This window comes from Equus quagga, chromosome 5, assembly GCF_021613505.1.
Source record: "Equus quagga isolate Etosha38 chromosome 5, UCLA_HA_Equagga_1.0, whole genome shotgun sequence".
NCBI lineage: Eukaryota > Metazoa > Chordata > Mammalia > Perissodactyla > Equidae > Equus > Equus quagga.
In genome coordinates, this window is record NC_060271.1 from 45,706,395 (window position 1) to 45,725,268 (window position 18,874).

At 54.0% G+C, this 18,874-nt stretch overlaps 1 protein-coding gene across 1 annotated transcript in view; it reads right to left on the reverse strand.

The window, feature by feature from the left end:
• The window catches only part of AJAP1 (adherens junctions associated protein 1), a 136,409-nt gene extending 117,553 nt beyond the window's left edge, over nucleotides 1–18,856 (reverse strand). The window contains exon 1 of the mRNA XM_046660091.1: nucleotides 18,714–18,856. Coding sequence (XP_046516047.1) covers nucleotides 18,714–18,742 — 29 coding nt within the window. The 5' untranslated portion in view covers nucleotides 18,743–18,856. The remainder of the gene's footprint in view (nucleotides 1–18,713) is intronic.
• Nucleotides 18,857–18,874: the final 18 nt, after the last annotated feature.

Below are 18,874 nucleotides of genomic sequence, written 5' to 3' on the forward strand. Positions count from 1 at the left end.
TTGCATATGTATTAAATGCCACTGAAGCGTACACTTTAAAATGGTTAGAATGGTTATGTCATGTGAATTTCACCTCAATAAAAAAAAGTAACAGAAAAAGAAGTGTTGGCTGAGTCTGAGCCCCTCCTGTGAAGTCCAAATATGCCCTGTGGCCAAGGACATAATTCTACCTGCTTGTGACTCGGTAGGACTCTGGAATTCCTGCAGGGAAGGGGGTTTTAGCATGATGCGAGGGGCTGAGGGAGATCACGTGGGGGCATGTAAGCCCACCCTTCCCATCCCCTAAGAGCTGCTACAGCCCACAGGCTCTCACGAAAACGAACAGAGAATCAGAGGCAGGTGGGCCCAGCAAGCAGGCTGGCCCGGGTGGGCTCCACACCAAGGCCATCAGCCCCGGACGCGCTCTGCCTCCCAGACGGGGGCTCCCGGCTCCTGGACACACACAACAGCGAACAAGACAAGAACACATGGCCCTCTGCCCAGCATCCCCTCGGGGACTGGGCCGGGCGGGGGCTGCCGGAGTGTGGGCAAGTTCCTCTCGGAGCCCTCGGGCACCACCCTGAAGACTTTGCATAGCCTTAGAAAAACTGCTCCACCCCGCTCTGCCTCAGTTTACCCATCTGTGAAATAAGGCTGGTGGTATTTCCTGACCTTGGAGGGCTGCTGAGAGATGCTGTTAATTAACGTGTTTGAGCTGCTTGGCCGCTGATGGGTGCAAAGGGCAGAGACTGACTAATTGGTGATTTTCAAGTCCACCGATGCCTTCTACTCACGCCCCACACAGCACACAGACACACACTCCATGCACACACCTACACACACTCCTACACACACACACACCCCTCACAATATACACACACCCTCCATGTATGCACCTATATGCACATACTCCACACACCCACCTATATGCACACACAAACACACCTACACAACACTTACATGCACACACATTTACACACATCCCACTCACACAAACACACATACACACCTTCACACACATACACAGACACATACATAACACCTGTATACACGTACCCCACACATGCATACACACACCCCACCAAGACACACACACCCCCCCCAGTTTTCTCCCTAAGCTACTTTAAGAAGAGGGCACTGCCACACAGGTGTGGACCCACGGGGACAAAGGAAGCAGCCCCCTGACGAGACTATTTAGGGGGGAGAATTCCCTACAGTCTTCGCCTTCCTCCTCGGGATCCCACACCGACCCGCTGCCGCGTCGTCACCTCACCTCCCGGGGCGCTGCCCCAAATCCCCCGTGCGGTGTGGCAGGACGAGTCGAGCGTGCCCGGGAGGGGATGGTTTCTCTGAGGGGCGTGGCGGGGACAGGGCCACTCAGAGCCCTGGGGGGTGGTCGCAGCACGGTGCACGCTGTCCCACCTGGTCTCCAGCCAGCCTTCTCCCTCGGATGAGCTCCGAGTGAACGCGGACCAGAGTCGCAGGGCAGCTGGCTGCAAGCACACCCTGAGGACTGGCCGGCTGTCTTCCCTCGCCCCAGCCCCTCCCCACCACCGGGGCCTCCTCGGGGCCTCTGCCCCAGGGCGCTCAGCCTCCATTCTGATCATCCTCTGGGCCCAGCACCCAACCACGGGCCCAGCACCCAACCACACTCCCAGCACCCAACCACGCTCAGGGCTCCTCCAGGTCTGCTCACTCCCCAGACTCTCAGGGGCCCCCCTCCTCCCGCTCACCCCCCAGGGTCTCTTTCCCCTTCCACCTGAACACACACAGGCACAGAGAGAGAACCTCTCCCAGGACTTTCCATGGCTCCCCAGCCTACAGGACAGAAACCGGAGTCCTAGGCCTGGCGTTCAAGGCCCCACACTAGGTCCCAGCTGGCCCACCCAGGCTCCTCCCCATGCTGCCCCACATGCATCTTCCTCCCAGGCAACACAGCACCTGGAGACCGAGCAAATGGACCTGCTCCGCCCCTCCTCCACCTGCGCTCCTCCTGGGGAGGGGACCCCAGCAGGTCCCTTAATTGCCAGGTGCCTCTGTGTCCCTGCCAGTGAAGCATGCGCACCGTGAAGTGCTCCGCAACCGGCAGCCACCCGCTCCCTCGGCCTGGATGCACCTTCCTTCTTGGGCCCACCTAGCTCCTTCCAAGCATCCTCCCAGATGGGGGTCAAGTGCCACTTCCTCCAAGAAGCCTTCCCAAGGGCTCCAGGGAGAGCTCCCTGCTTCCCCCTCTTGGCTCCTGGTGGATTTGTACCTCTGCTTGGAAGTCCCTGCAGGGCCAGAGAGGGTCCCCCACACCCTGCCCAGCACTGCACCTGCACGCAGTGGGCACTCCATCTTCATCTGCTGATGAAAGCATCAGGAGGGGCTCTTCTCGGCCCCACTAGGCCCAGAGCCAGCCTGGGCGGTGGTCCTGGGGCAGCAGACCCTGGAGGGACCACCTGGGCAGCCGATGCTACAAAGCCACAGCCTGACCTCCCATGTGACCTAGGCGTGAGAACGTGAGAAACAGACGCAGCTGGGAGCCCGCACCTCAGGTGTCCCGGAGCATCAGCTCCTGCAAAGGGAACAGAATTAGCCTGAGAAATGCTGAGGGAGGAAGGAAGCTGGAGCTGGGATTGCTGAAACAGAGCTCTGGGTGGTAAGGGCAGTAAATCAGCCCAGTGCCGGCCGGAATCACGAGCCCGCGAACGCCCCCTGCAAACCCGCGAGTGTAACCCCACAGCATTGGGGGACTCGCGTGCCTAATGGGGCCATTCCATCCACATTCGCTGGGAGTTTGAAATGTGGTGCAATAAAAATAAACATGCTTACGCTCGTCTTGCATAATTGGCTCCCTAAAGAACCCTCGCGTTCTGAAAGCCACTGTGTCCCTCGGCAGGGAGCACAGCTTTCTCAGCATCTGGGTACGGTCCTCAATTTTCTCCTTACAAAGAAGACGGGGTGGAGGGCGAGGGAAAACAGGCCCCTGGGTGGGCTCTTTCCCTCCTCATTATAACCTTCTCCTGGCTGAGGGCTGGAGCACGGTCGTCAGCAGGTCTGGAGGCTGAGGCTTTTGTCAGAAGCCTGTCCTCGTGGTTTCGGGAGCTTCATCGCGGTATGCGAGATATAATGCCCCTGCCTGGTAACAGACTCTTTTTTAGAAAAGTCAATTTTAAAAAATAGTAGTTGCATGCCAATGAAGTCTATCAGCCGTCCCTGGGCAATTCTGCACCATCGCTCAAGCTGGATTTTTGCAACAATTTGGGAGATTGAATATACAAGGGAACATTTACTTTTTTCCTTTTTTTTTTTTTTTTCCTGAGGACGATTTGCCCTGAGCTAACATCCACACCAATCTTCTGTTTTTTAGTATGTGGGCCACCAGCACAGCATGGCCACTAACAGAGCAGTGTAGGTCCACACCCAGAACCGAACCTGGGCCGCCAAAGCAGAGCGCTGAACTTAACCACTAGGCCCCCACGGCTGGCCCTGGAACACTGACTTTTGATCACAGTGCTGTGGGTCCAGGTGGGTGCTTATGGGGCTCCTGCCCAAGGTGAGGCGCACTGTTCAGACGCTCCAGCCAAAGCACATCGGAGCCAAGTGTAGCCGCACCCAAGGCTTCTCGGAAGGAAACCGCAGCAGCTGTGGACTTGACCTGCCCCGTCTCTCAATCATGACCTCCTCCCAGGGCCGTCCTCGACCTGCGTGGGGACAGCGTTCCCCACCCACCCCGGCAGCAGGGTGCTGTCCAGAGGTTCTGTAGCCAGTCGTGGGGAAGAGCCTACCAGGGGCAGCAGCCTTCGAGGCTCCCCAGCTGGTCGCCAGGCCGGCCCAACTCCTGGGGCCCTGGCCCCAACCACAGCGACAGGCTTCTGTCGCCACACGGGCACTCCATGGCCATCATCTTTCCTACCAGCCTCGGAGGACCTGAAGGTGGGGCCATGTCCTTCTCACCTCCACATCCTGGGCGTCCACATGTGTCCCACAGAGAGTGGGCAGGAAGGAAGCAGACCCTGGACGTGGGCTCCAACCCCACACCATGCTGCCTGCCCAGGCCTGGCGATGTCATAGTCCTTCAATACATCCAAATTTTATATGTTGTCTTCTAGGCTAGGAAGAGCCGCACAGTATGGTTCAGAGGACAGATGCTGGAGCCCAATCGCCTCAGTTTGAGTCTTAGCTCTGCCATTTACTGGCTGTGTGATCCTGGGCAAGCCACTCAACCTCTCTGTGCCTCCCCTGGAAAAAGGAGATAATTAAATACCTACATCACAGCCTGTTGCGAGGATGAGTTAAGATAAGTCAAGCGCTTAGAGCACAGCCTGGGACGCAGTAAGCACACATGTTCACTGACACATACGGGCCTCCACAAAGGTGTTCAGCCCATGACTACTAGCGAGCGCTGCAGTCAGTGCGCCTGGGGGCACCTTTCCATCTGTGAGCCTCAGGAACTCAGAATCCTCAACAGAGAGCTCAAGGAAGTAACTACGACCAACCAGCACTGGTCACCAGAGGTGATCTCTCTCCTCCACGCCCGGGTCTGGAGTCCCTGCTCTTGACATCGGCCAATGCGCTGGCATTTGAGAGCAGCACCCCTCTAGGGCCCGCTGGGCCATGAGTCCAGTGCACACACACGGCTGAGCCTGGGAAGGACGCCAGGACCCCGCCCCCAGCCTGAAAGGCAGGATAACAGGTGGGTCTGCTGTCTATTTGCGTGACAGTAAATACTCGCTTCACTGTTTTCCTTCTACAAGATCACGTTCTTCAAAGGTCCCAGCTCCTCTGATCTATCCCCTTCTCGGACCGCACACAGTGTGACTGAGGACAGGACCCGGCACTGTCTCTTTCATCTAAAAGGATACCCACAGCCCTTTGCCAGGAGGCTGGACTTCTAGCGACACTGTCCTCTGGAAGGAAGCACGCCATCCACTGAGACAGCAGGGCGCCTCCCTCAGGCTCCCTGGGGCCGAGGGACACAGCACCCCGGCGCAGCGGGAGGAGGCTCCATGGGGGGGCTCCTCGCAGGACCACCTGCCAACCCCTCCACCCCACCCCCCCATCCCCAGCCAGGCACTGCCTTCCTCCAGCCATGGGACCCGCCCCCAGGCCAGTGAGGAGCCCCTCCTCCCATGAATGGAAATGTTCCTTCTCAGAGGATCCACGCCGAAGCCAGCGGAAACCTCTGTCCCCGTCTCCATCTCGCCAAGACACAGCACCACGGCGACACACAGCTGACACTCAATAGATGTTTATCAAATGAAAAATGAACAAATAGACAATGGCTTGTTTGCAGTCAGCTCTTCTCCTTTGAGGGAAGGGAAGGAGCAAATCTGAAGCCGGAGCTGGAATCCTGGACACCTGGCCCGGAGCATTTCCACCAACCCGACAACGCACGGGGGCTTCTCTGCATGCCCAACCCCAAGCTTTCACTGCCGTGGTTACAAAGTATACGAGGTGGCAAGAGAAGTGGATACAATGTTCACAGCAGCGTGATTTGCCACAAAGTAGAAACCAGCCAAATGGCCACCACAGGTGAGCGGAGATACTGACTGTGGTACGTCCAAACCTGGGATCGACTCAGAAATAATAAAGGAGCGAAGGAACAGGCTGCAACGTAGACAGGCCTCAAGGACACTGTGCTACTGAGGAAAACCAGACAAAAGAAACACATATTGTATGATTCCATTTACAGGAAATGTCCAGAATAGGCAACTCTCTGGAGATGAAAATCAGATTAGCAGTCACTTGAGGCTGCGCGTAGGAACAGAGAGAAACTATAGACTCGAGGCATCTTAGCGGGGCTGAAGGAAATGTTCCAGAACGGCTGTGGGAGGGCTGCACACGGGGAACTCACTAAAAATCATTGACTTGTACACTAACATGGGTGAATGTTATGGAACATAAATCATACCTCAGTAAACACACACACACATGTGCACACACACACATGTGCACACACACACTGGGCAATCCTCTTCACCCAGGCTCCGAAGTTATGCTAAACTCAACTTTCTCCACGTGGCCGTTCACTCATTTCCACAGTTTAATTTCACCAGAGCTCTCAAGACAGTCCTCCTCAGATTAAGGGCCATATTTATTTTAAATCACTAAATAGACCGACTAACAGGATCTGTGTCACAGACACGTTGTCCTCCCTTTAGGACATTTCATTAATCCTTAGCTACAAAGTAATCCCTCATCTGGACCATAAAGCTTGTCCCTGCATCGTGGGTGCCGGAAGCACCTGGGACTCCAGACTCAGCTGGATTCGAGGGCTGCATCGCAAAGCGCTGACCTGACATCGCGGCAGCTGGGTCCTTCTAGTTTTGTTCTTTTTTTTTTTTTAATTTTGTTTTGTTTTTCTCAAAAGGGCAACATGTAACTTAATCAAAAGAGAAGTAGATTTTATATAAAACATGGGGGCCAGGGGCTGGCCCCATGGCCCAGTGGTTAAGTTTGCGCACTCCGCTGCAGGCGGCCCAGTGTTTCGTTGGTTCAAATCCTGGGTGCGGACATGGCACTGCTCATCAAACCACGCTGAGGCAGCATCCCACATGCCACAACTAGAAGGACCCACAACGAAGAATATACAACTATGTACTGGGGGACTTTGGGGAGAAAAAGGGAAAAAATAAAATCTTTAAGAAAAAAACAAAACAAAACATGGGGGCCACAGCAGACAGTGGGAAGAGCATGAACGAACCTTGAAGTCCATGAAACCTGGGTTCAACTCTCAGCTCTCCCACTAGCTAGCGGTGTGATCTTGGGCAAATTACTTCACCTCTCCGAGCTTCAGTTTCCTCCTTGTAAAATGAGAGCAACATACCAGCATTGCAGGGTGGTCATGAGGATCTTGAGCATGGACTGAGATGATGTATTTTGCTTGAGTCACTTAGTGCAACGCCTGGGTTATTGAAAGGTATAGAACTAGTGTGTTACCACGCCTCCTGGCTGGATGGAAAAGGACGGAACAGAGAAGTAATGGGCTGAGTTCAGATCTCAGAAGCTCATGGCCAAGTCTAACACAGAGCTCCCCAATGCACCACCGACTTCATTTAACAAGCATTTGTAGAGCAAGCACGCACATGCACACACACACAGACACACACTCCAGTTCTTTTATCATAAAGACCAAAATGAAGTGAAAACAGCAAAGCCACAAACTAACATTCTGCCTTCACAAACCTGAGGCTCACGTCTTACTGATAGAGAAACAAGAAACCAACTGTTTTCCCATTTGACTTAAAATCCTCGGAGCGTGGTCTTGAAGCCACCCCATGTGCCAGGCAGGGAAGTGGGGCTGTCCCCAAAAACGCTGCTCTATTTTCGGAGCTGACCTGATTTATGTAGGATCTGGACAGCTCTTCTTATCCAATAATTATGCACCAGGTCATTTATTACTGTCACTGATGATGAATCTCATAACATTAGCATCACCGCACATTCATTTGCTGCTGTATTTTGCATTCTAAAAAATGTGGCAGAATCACAACATAGCAAATTTCGTAAAGTAAAATTTTCACCCCTTTCCTCATTTCCACATCACCCGTGACTGTCACTGAGTCCAAATACGTGGTCCCTAAAGAGGTCACACACGGACTCCCCAAACGATGAGGTGCTAATCTTTGACAGATAGGTAGAGACTAATAGCTTTTTAATTAAACTTTTTATTTTAGGTTAACTGTAGATTCACGAGTGCGGTAACAAGCAACAGAGAGAGCCGCTCTACCCCTCACCCCATTCCCCCAGCAGCAACTCGACAGCATGTTGATGGAAACAGGATGTTGACACTGACACACTCGACGCAATCAGGATAGCAAGCATCTGCACCGCCACTAGGACCCGTCAGGTTGCCCTGTGACAGCCACCCCCTCTTTCCTGCCACCTCCCACCCTCTCTCTAACCCCTGGTGATGACCACTCTGTTCTGCACATCCCTCCATGATGTCGTCATTTCAGGAACATTGCGGAATCATCACACAGTACGCAACCTCCTTGACCGGCTTTGTCCACTCAGCATAACTCCCTGGAGACTCAGGCAGGTTGCTGGGAGCACCAATAGTCCTTTCACTTTTACTGCTGGGCGCGATGCCACGGTGTGAATGAACCACAGTTTGTTTCGCCATTCACCCACTGAAGGGCATCTGGGTGGCTTCCAATTTGAGACTATTACAAATCAAGCTGCTATAAACATTCGTGTACAGGTTTTTGTGTGAACATAGTCTTCATTTCCCCAGCATAAATGCCCAAGAGTGAAAAGCCCCATTGTACGGGCATGGTGTGTTCCATTTCAGGAGAAACTGCCGGACTGCTTTCCAGAGGAGCTGGGCCATTTTACCTTCCCACCTGCAGTGGAGGAGGGATCCAGTTCCGCCACATCCTTGCCAGCATTTGTTGTTGTCAATATTTTTTATTTTAGCCATTCTGATAGATGGATGGTGACGTCTCACTGTGGTTTTAACTTGCGTTTCTGTAGTGGCTGATGACGCTGAACATCTTTCCATGTGCTTTTTTACCATCTAAATATCCTTTTTGATGAAATGGCCCTACAGGCCTTTTACCTGTTTCTAATTTCATTGTTTGAGTTTTTTCATGGTTGAGTTTTGAGAGGTCATTATGTATCTTGGATACTCATCCTTTGTCAGATATGTGGTTTGCAAATATTCTCTCCCACTCCATAGTTTATCTTTCATCCTCTTAAAAGAGTCTTTCACAAAGAAAATTTTAAAATTGTGATGAGGTCTTCTTTATCAGTTTTTCCTTTTATGAATCGAGCTTTTGTTGTCAAGTCTAAGAACTCTTTGCCTAGCCCCACAGCCTGAAGATTTTCTCCTTATTTTTTTCCTAAAAGTTTTACATGCTACATTTAGTTCTGTGACCCATCTTGAGTTAATCTTGTACAAGGAGTGAGACTCATGTCGAGGTTTTTTTTGGGGGGGGGGAGGGGTTTGGCTACGAATGTCCTGTTGTTCTGGTACCATTTGTTGGAAAGCTTACTTTCCTCCACGGAACTTACACCTTTGTCAGAAACCAGCTGGGCATATTTGTGGGAGTCCATCTCTGGAGTCTCTGTTCCGTTTCATTGATCTATGTCTCTGCCCCCCCCCCATTGATACTACACAGTCTTGAATGCGGTAGCTGTATAAGAAGTCTTGTCATCAGATAGACCGATGCTTCTCATTTTATTATTCTTTTTCAAAACTATTTTAGTTCCTTTACCTTCACATATGGGCTTAAGAGTAACCTTTATGTGCAAACATTTTGCTGGGATTTCTATAAGAATTTTATTAAACCTCGATATCAACTTGAGGAGAAGTGATATCCTTACCATGTTGAGTCTTCCCCTCCATGAACATGGTACGTCTCTCCGTTTACTTAGAACTTCTTGGATTTCTTCCATCCGCATTGTGTAGTTCTCAGCATATAAGTTGTCAGCATAATGTTTTTTTCATATTTACACTGAAATATTTCATTTTTAAGTGATTCTAAATCATATCACATTTTTAATTCCAGTGTCTATGTGTTTATTGCTAATAGATAGAAATACAACTCACTTTTGTACATTTATCTTGTATCCTGCAACCTTCCTAAGCTCACTTACTAGTTTTAGGAGTTTTTATAGATTACATGAGATCTTCCATGTAGACAATCATATCATCTGCAAGTACAGATAGTTTCATTTCTTCCTTTCTGTATGTCTTTTATTTCCTTTTCTTCCTGTATCACGCTGGCTAGAACCTCCAGCACCATGTGGAATAAGAGTAGTGAGAGTGGACATCCTTGACTTGCTCCTGATCTCAGGGGAAAAGCTTCTGGTTTCTCACCATTAAGTATGAAGGTAGCGGGAGGCTTTGCAGATGTTCTTTACCGAGTTGCCCTCGATTCCTGTTTTCTGAGGGTTCTTATCACGATAGGTGTTGAATTTATCAAATGCCTATGATCATATGATTTTTCTTTGTTAGCCTTTTCACATGATGGATTGCACTGATGGATTTTCAAATATTGAACCATCCTTGCACCCCTGGAATAAACCCCACTTGGTCATAGTAGATGTTTCTTTTTATATATTGCTGAATCTTATTTGCTAATATTTTGTTAAGGATTTTTTTTTGGGGGGGGGCTCTATTTTCACAAGCGATATTGGGCTGTAGTTTTCTTCTTTTGTCCTGTCTTTGTTTGGCTGTGTTATCGGGTTCATAGAATTAATTGAGAAGGTTAGGTTCTTTAACAGCACTTTCCTGATGCCAGACCTTCCCCACTGAGGTCTCCCCTTCTCCCAACCTAAACATTATTTCTTCAGGGCCAGGGATTCCATGAAACAGCATGAAAATGCCCTGCAGGGCCATGGTGCCCTGTGGCCCATCAGTCAGCACTGAACTCCTGAGATCACCCCCCTGGAGCCACTGCTGTTTATTTGCCCCCCACCCTTCATTTGCTGGAATCTTCACAACAGCTAATAGAACACTCATGTAAGTTTAAGGAGCTTGCACCATTGGATTTCGCCAAAAGAAAGCACTCGATCTGCTATTCAGTCACCCCAAAGTTCCACAAGTTTGAAGGTAGGGGTCTTAGAATGAATCTGTGCCTTCAATTTAGTGCATTCAAAATAACTCACATGAAATCACAGTGGGAGCTGCCTCAGCTCAGAGGTTACCGTTTAATTTAAACAGAGCTCCCAAATTGTGGAACTGTCCAGCAAGACAAATTCTTTATTTTAATACTCAAGGAAGAGTGGCCACAGATGATCATGCAGGCATCTCAGCAAAGGGCACGCCTGTCACAGGTCTCACTCCACTGTCCGGAAGCCCTGCCTGTGCTGGGCCTCACACTTAGTAGGCGCCCCACCAGGGTTCTGTGAAGTCTCCGGGTGGGCTCGTCCATGAGGGCACACCCTCAAAACCCCCTCAGTGCCCCCCTCGCGCCTGTGGAGCGCTGGAACCAGGTGCCTCTCTGCACACTTGTCAGCAGCCAGGTTCTAATGTAGGGGGTTCCACACTTTCTCATTCAGACTCTCCATCCCGTGAACACAGCAAGTTTCCTGCTTCAGGAGTTTTGTTTTAAAAACTGGTCTCTTCCCTTGGGGTTGGAGCTCTTGATAATAAGTGCTTTGATACCTGCTGGCCCCCAAACTCCCCAACACACACCACACACACCCACACATAGCACACACACACACAATCACTCATACCCACATCGCACACACCCACATACACATGCAGACCCACATATACTGCCCAACAGATGCGCCCACTGCCCCCCACACAGCATGCAAATACACACACCTACTGCTACTTCTGGAACAACATTCCTGAAGGTTTGCAGTGAAGCCAGGCGTTGAATGCGCCATCCCTCCCGGTCCCACAGGGCCCGAGGTGGCAGGGACTCCTGGCATCGGGATAGGCTCTGGGCTGCAGTGAGGGGAGAAGGCCTGCCTGCAGGTCAGGTCTGGTGACTGTGCTTTGCTGGAGCTCAGGAGGAGCCAGCGGGATGCCACCCACTGCAGGGCATCTTCAGTCTGGACCACTTGGTTCCCACTGGCTCTGGGGCGCGTCAGGGGAGAACCCTGAAAACGACCCTCCAGGAGGTCAGCTCTCCCTCTGGCAGGTGACCCTGCTTCTGTTCCTTCACTTGTTAGCCTTACCTCTCCACCAACTGACCACCCGGCCTCTGACACCCCCGTCACAAGTGAGCAGGCTCTGTCACTCCCTCCTCAGGTCCCCAAAGGCTCTTTGTGACAAGCTGGTGGGGGAAGTGCCCCAGCAGGTATGAACGACCTGCTCGCATGGCCGGCTGCCTCCCTCTCGAGAGCGCGGCCCCCCAAGGCAGTGCCTGCCGGCCCCCACCTGCCCATCGTTCTGCCTCCATCATTGGCACTGACCGGGCACAGAGCTGGCACGCAGCAAACGGCCACTGTTGTGTTAGGAGGGCTGCGGGCCAGGCTGGTCCTCCAGAGCTCAAACTAAGGGAGCAACGGTGCCAAAGTCAGACACTGGTGGAGGAGGTGGCAGGCTCTAAACATTTACTTTTCTCACTTCTGAGTTTCCAGAGGAAAGGGTCCAATACGGCGGCCATCAGCCCACGAGGCCACTGAGCGCCCAAGGGTGGCTGGCCCACAGCACGATGTGTCGTAAGAACGAATGATGCTGCTGATTTCAAAGACTTAGAACAGGGTAAGAATGTCAAATTAACACTATTTTTATTGATTACACATTGAAATGATAATATTTTACATATATTGAGTTAAATATTTCATTATAAATTGATTTTTACCTGTTGTTGCTTTTTTCTTTTATTATGGCTACTGGAAATTTTCAAAATACAAATGTGGCCTGTATCATATTTCTATCGGACAGTGCTGGTCTCTACTCTGATAAGAGTATTTTTATTCACACATATTCCCCTTGATGATTGGACTGCGGAGTCCTTGAGGGCAGGAATCCACTCATTTCAGGGTCTGGGTGGCGTCTGGCTGTGGCCGGCCACCCCCCAGGGCTCAAGAGCCAGGGGAAGAATTAAAGGTAAACGAAACGAACGCAAACAGAGACGAGGGCTTTGGCTGCTCGTTCACAGACACTGAACGTGGACACGCTCTATTAACTGTAGTCGCCAGGCCGTGCATGACGCCCCTATGATTTCTTCATTTTACAACTGAAGGGTTTGCACCTTTTGACCCCCTCACCCATGTTGCCCGCCCACCCACCCCACCCCCACGCCCAGCCTCTGGCAACCACCAACCTGCTCTCTGTACCACATGTTCGGAAGGTGCTAAGAGAGTGGACCATAAAAAGTTCTTACCACGAGAAAAAAAAATTGGGTAATTGTGTAAGGTGATGGATGTTAACTGACTTATTGTGGTGATCATTTCACAATGTATACAAATATCACATTGTCATGTTGTACGCCTGAAACTAGTAAGATATTGTATGTCAATTGTATCTCAAAAAAAGCAGACATGTTTTATCAAGCACAGGGCAAATTCTGTAGCTCACATCTGGGACAGAAGCAGAGGTGTTAGGTGTACACACGTCTGTTCATGGGCTCGTACGCTGACCAGAGCTTCCTCTTTCGAATGGACTGGCTCTGTCGCCAGTTAACCCTTCTGAGTCCCTAGCAAGTGTATGAACTCCCCAGTCCTCAAAAGCCGAGGAGAAAGGGAGACCTCAGCCCAATCGTAAAGGCAGTAAGTTTCCCTTTTGCCACAAGCCCCTCCCCGTCTCCTGTCCTCCCTGGGTGTTACCTTTGTCCCCTCATCCCACTGCCAGACCTGTGCCACCTGCCTTCATGTTCTCTTCCCATCTACACCCACCCTTCCTCCCAGACAGTTAGAAACTGGATGCTTTCACTCCTATTGAACCAATAATGACTGAAAGAGCTCAAAGGCATAGTGTTTCCTGAACACGCTTGCATTCCAATTGTGACTACATTCTCAAGCCATAGGAATGAATCTCTAATGGTGGATTTGTGAGCGCCAGTAAGTTGTGTTGAAGAAGAGGTGTATCAATTTTCAGCAGGACAGGGCCTAAATCTAAGGCTGGCCCTGGCTGGGCGCTCCTTTCCTGAGTCTCAGTGTGGAGGTAGGGACAAGTAACCACAAGGGCAAGACTTGACAAAGCAAGGGCACTGTACCAGGCATACAGTCACTCATCCGCAGACATCTCCTGAGCATCTACTACGTGCCAGACACTCTGCTCAAGAGGTGATAAAGAATGAGTCACAGCCCTTGCCCTCACGGGCCCACGGTCCAGAGAGCAAGGCTCCTCTCCAGTGCCAAACAGGAAGCCTGCACACAGTGCCCGAGGTCCCCTGGTGGACACGCCCCTTAGTCTCCACTGCCAGCTACACAGTCCTGGCACTGCTGTTGGTGCCGCCCTTTCCAGAAGCCTCCGAGGTCACACGCAGGCCCACACACCGACTCCCCCAGGAGGGCAGGTGGCAAGGCCTGAGCAGCCACATGGCCAGGACACTGCCCACACGGGGCTGGAAACCAGGGGAGGGCAGAGAGGCGGCAGGCCCTGCCAGCCAGCCCTCCTTGGCCAGCCACCCGAAGGAAAGTGCAATAAATGGCACGAGTCCCACTGAGGGGACAGAAGCAGCACAGTGAATGGCGGGCTGGGGAGGCGGAAGCACAGATGGACCCAGCATGGCCACCCCAATCTTTTCTTGGGTGGGAGAGGATCAAGAAATAAAGCAACACCCTATTGCAGAGTGCCCTCATCAGATGGAAACGCAAATACAAGCCCACGTCACCGCCCCACCCACATCCACCCTTGGTCCAGAAGCAGGACCGGGCCCCAGCTGACACACGGCTCCAATGCCACCCTCCACTCTGGGCTCTCTTTGGGTCACGTGAAGATCCCCACCGACAAATGGTGGGGGTCTGACCTCTCACCATCCCTGGGCCCTTTGTAAAGAGAGAAGCCGGAGCCCAGCACAGCCACTTCCCTGTGCCCGCTGGGGCATCCCGATTAACTCCACGGTAAGCCCAGAGGCTGCTGGGAGACATCAGGCAGCTCACCCGCCCCCGGGAGCAGTCAGGGAATGAGTCCTGCACATCTTCCCGAAGGGCCTTCCGGGACCTGGTGCCCAAGAAGCAGCCTAACTCTTCCTGCTTGATGCTGGGTACAGACTGCTGCCCCTGGGGGTGGGGGCCAGAGCAGACAGGCCTCCACCAGGCACCCAGACCTGATCCAGCCCCAACGTGCATGGACGTAGGGGAAGCCAGGGCCCCCGGAGCTCTGACAGGGGCTTGCTGCAGCCTCTGACTTTCTATTAACTGAGAGTTAATCTGAGTTATGTAACCGCCACTCCCCACTTGGCAGCCTCATGGCTCCCGACGCCTTTGCATTCCTGGAAGGGGGTCTCAGAGGGAGAGAGTCGAGTGTGCGCACGGTTTGTCACTCCGGCTCCAGCAAGCCCCTGCTCCTGCCTCCCCCTCGTGCCTGATTGGCATCAGGCAGGAGAAACCCTCTCGAGCCAGACTTCAAACATGAGAATCTAGATCAAGCATATATTTGGCTTTCCAAGCTAATCTTTACATCAATTTGGTCTCTACTGACTTGTAACCCTTTGAAGAAAATTTGGCAACCACGCATGGAAAGCAGATGACTCTTACGTAACCCCAGACCAGAGCCCCTGGGCTCTGGGAGGCTCGGGGGTGGTCACTGGGGTCGGGGGTTTTGTGTTTGGCCACTCCATCATGAGCCGGGGGGGCTTCCATCCACTTGCTCCGGCACCCTCTGGTTGTCCCCCAAAAAGCCTGGAGAAAGGAAGGACTCAGGAAGCACACACAGCCCACTTCTGCCAAACACCTCGAGGGTGCCCAGGTCAGTGGGCTGGAGGCCAAGGCCGGGATGCGACATGGCCCTTCCCACCCCAGCGGGTGCCCCAGGTCAGGAGGATGCAGGATGCAGTAGGGAAGCAAGCCGCTCCCTCTGCAGGGACCCAGAGCCACACGTCTCAGGAAGGCACGGGACTCTCCTGCCCTGCCCCCTGCTCATCGTCCCTTTGGATGTGCAGAAGAAAAGGAAGCAGGTGATTAAAATAAGTCAACAGAAAGGACCGACTGGGAGGAGGCCACCAGGCCTCCGCTTAGACAGTGGATCCCCTGAGGTGGGGGGGCGGTGAGGGAAGGGGGAGGCACCCACGTGGTGGAAAGATTTGAGCTGCCTCCTAAAATGGCCATTTCTGCCAGCATTATTGTCCCCGAGGAGTATCGCAGCCACTGGCACTCGACGATCCCAGTTGCAATCAATTCGGTAGCAGCAGCTGGAAATGGGCATGAGCCAGGATTCACCAGGAGGTCGATGTCTGTGGACAGAGTGTGTGCTTCCGTCCTCTAAAGCCAGGCTGCACAGCCCCAGCCTATGGAGGACTTCACAGGCAGGGACGGTGACAGCCCCCCCACTGGGTCCATGCGCGAGCCCGAAAGTACCACAGCGTGCACGGCGAGGGCTTGGGAGCTGTGAAGAGCCCCACGGAAGAAGAGAGTCACATTATGTTGTCACACAGCCCACCCCCACTGCACACACACAGTCTCCCAGGGCCTCCCAAACCTAGGGTGGAGGAACAGACAGTGACCCCAAGGGACGCGGCCTGGGGAGAAGGTGTGCCGTGGGCTAGCCACTGTGCTCTTGAGGATGCCAAGCAGATCCCTCGTATGCTCCGAGCCCTGAGCTGCAGCATCCACAGAGGGCTGTGGCCTGAGAGGCCACTCAGGACCAGGCATCCGGACTCGGAGCTCTCCGGCCACCGCTTGCTGAGTAAGCGCACCCAGCAAGCGGCCCTCGAGCCTGGCTGTGAGTGAGTGTCCCCCCAGCTGGCCTCACTGCGGGCCGCCTTTAAGAGACACCGTTTTCCGTGCTGTGCTGCTGGAAGGCACTTTGGAGCGTCGCTACAACTACCACCAAAAAGGCATAAACAGCTCACTAAGACTCAATCTGTGCTCCCCCAAGAAGAAAAGGCTACAGGCACAGCTCCTTCCAAACACAGGAGCAAAAGTCCAAGCCCAGAGCTGACAGCCCCTCACTCTGGCAATGCCCGAGCTGCCCCCGTCACGTAGGCTCCAGGCTCACTGTCTGCCTGACATCACCAGGCTCGAACCGTGGCAGCAGGATGCCCAGTGCTCACCTGGGAGCCATGCAGGGGCTGGTAAGCCAAGGTGATGGGCTGTCTTCAAGGAAAAAGCACATTTCCAGGTCTCAAGCAAGCAATGCCTGGCTTTTGGTTACCACTATGGTGTGCCTGGTGGGATGCGAAGTGCCGGCCCCTCCCGGCTTGGGCCCCTTCGCCTGGCCAGGGGACAGCTCTAACAGACGTGACAGAGCCCTCTCCTGTCAGCCTCCCCAGCAGGTGACAGCTCGTCCTTAGAGGCACACTTACAGAAAATCTCTTGTGCTAACGCTGAAGGGAAAAAAAACAAAAGGTCAAACTTCAAAATCACCAAGAGAACTATTTCCTAAAGCAAAATCCCAGGCAGCTCTCATGTGGAGAGGCTGGAGAGGAACCGTTTCAGTGAATTTTGAACCAACACAGAGGTTTCTTTCTGTGCTATTTACTCTCCTCTCCCCTTATCCAAATGTACTAATCTTTCAATCTAACAACTTAGTAATAAAAAAAAAAGACGTCCATTCAAATAACTTGCCGGCAGTCAGGCCATCATCAAGCGCCAGACAGCAGCTCAGGAAGCATCTAGAGCTGAAGGTGCACCATGGCCAGGCAGGGACCCCTTTGATGTTCCCAAGGCCCTCGGGGTCTGGCTGAGACTGAGAGGCAGACAGCAGGGCACCCGGATGGGGTCACCCCTCAAAGCTGCACTCACTCCATTTTGTCTGTGTCCCAGAAAGGCCCAGACCTTATCTAGTCGAAGCACAAGGTATCAACTCAGGCCGAGCCCATACCCAACGTGATCCGCTTCATACTTAACATTTTAAAGCCCACGCGGCAAGGGGCTGTGGCCACCAGGAGAAGCAACGCGGCTTTCCAGAAAAAGGCCATGAATATATTTGACAGTTTTCACTAGATGTTTTAAAGTCTTTATCCCCAGAGTGGGGAATCGTCTCACAAACCAAGGGTAGCTAGGAAACGCTTGGCGTGCTCCATCCTCCTCCGATTTCTCAAAACCAGGACGCGCACTTGATCCTCCCCTCGGCTCGCTCCCCCCAGCTTTTCATCGGCGGCGGTGGGGGCGGCTCGGGCAGCCTTCTCCAGCAGCTCCCGGCCCCTTTCCTCCCCAACGCGGGAGCGCAGTGCATCCCAGTGGACAAACTCGAGAACCGCACGCTGGCTTTCTCCGCCTCCGCCTGTGTCCTCCCGGCTCTCGGTTGCAATCCGGGACCCAAACGCACCAGCTCCGCGGAACCCCCCAGGAAGCGACAGACGGCTCGGAAGCAGCCTGCCCCGGCAAGGGGTCAACGGTGCCCTGCTGGGCCCTAGGCCGCCCACGGCAGGGTCTGGAGGCCGAGCGCCAGGCACGCGGGCAAAGTTTGCCGAAAAGGGTCTTCCTAGGTACCCCTACTGCGGGCTCTGGGCTCGAAGCCCCGGTTCCAGTTGGCCCCGGAGTCCGGGACACAGACAAACGCTGGGACGCTCCCGCGGGTGTTGGGGGAGGGGAGGGTGCCCGCTCACGCTCCCCCAGAGCCCCAGTGTCTCCCGCCCCAGCTGCCCGCCAGCTGTGCGCGCCCGTCGGGACAGGAGGTCACCGGCAAACAGCTGGATCGGCAGCTGGGAGCTCGGGAGGCCCCTGCCTGGCCCCGGAGCCCCGAGGAAAGGGAAGGGAGGGCAGAGTGGCAGTTGGGTTTTGGTTTCCTCCAACTCCGCCTGCCAAGCTCCCGCCGGGAGCCGGGGACCCTGGCTTTACACGGCAGCCTCGGCCCCCGCCCTGGGTCCACGGGCCGCCGCACCCAGCGGCCCGCTCCTCGCCCCGGGCCCTGGGGAGGAGGCGCGCCGGGGCGGCCGGCCAGGACACTGCGCTGCTGGCGCCGGTAGCTTGCCCGGGGAGCTGAGGCGGGCGCCCCTGCCCGGACCCGGAGGCGCGGAGCCCGGGAGAGCCGGCCGCTCCCTGCGGGGCCGCGGGGCTCCGAGCTCCGGACTGGCGCTCCGACCCGGCTCCCAGCGCACGCCGTTGGCTGCCCGCGGGGAGCAGTCAGGGGGTGCCTTTATTTGCAACACTAAGCAAAGCACTGCTTCAGCCCAGCCGGGCACCCACGCACCCACGCACCCACTCGCACCCCGGGCGCCAGCCGGGTCGCTCACCTGAGTCCTAAAAGCTGTTGAATCCACATGGTCACGTTTCGGGGAGCGGAGCCTCAGACCTTGCTCGCCCCGGCCATCTGCGCGGCGCCCGCGCCCGCTCGCTTCCGTCCCGCGGCGCCGGTCTCTGGCTCTCGGTCCGCCGCCGCCCGCCGCCCGCCGCC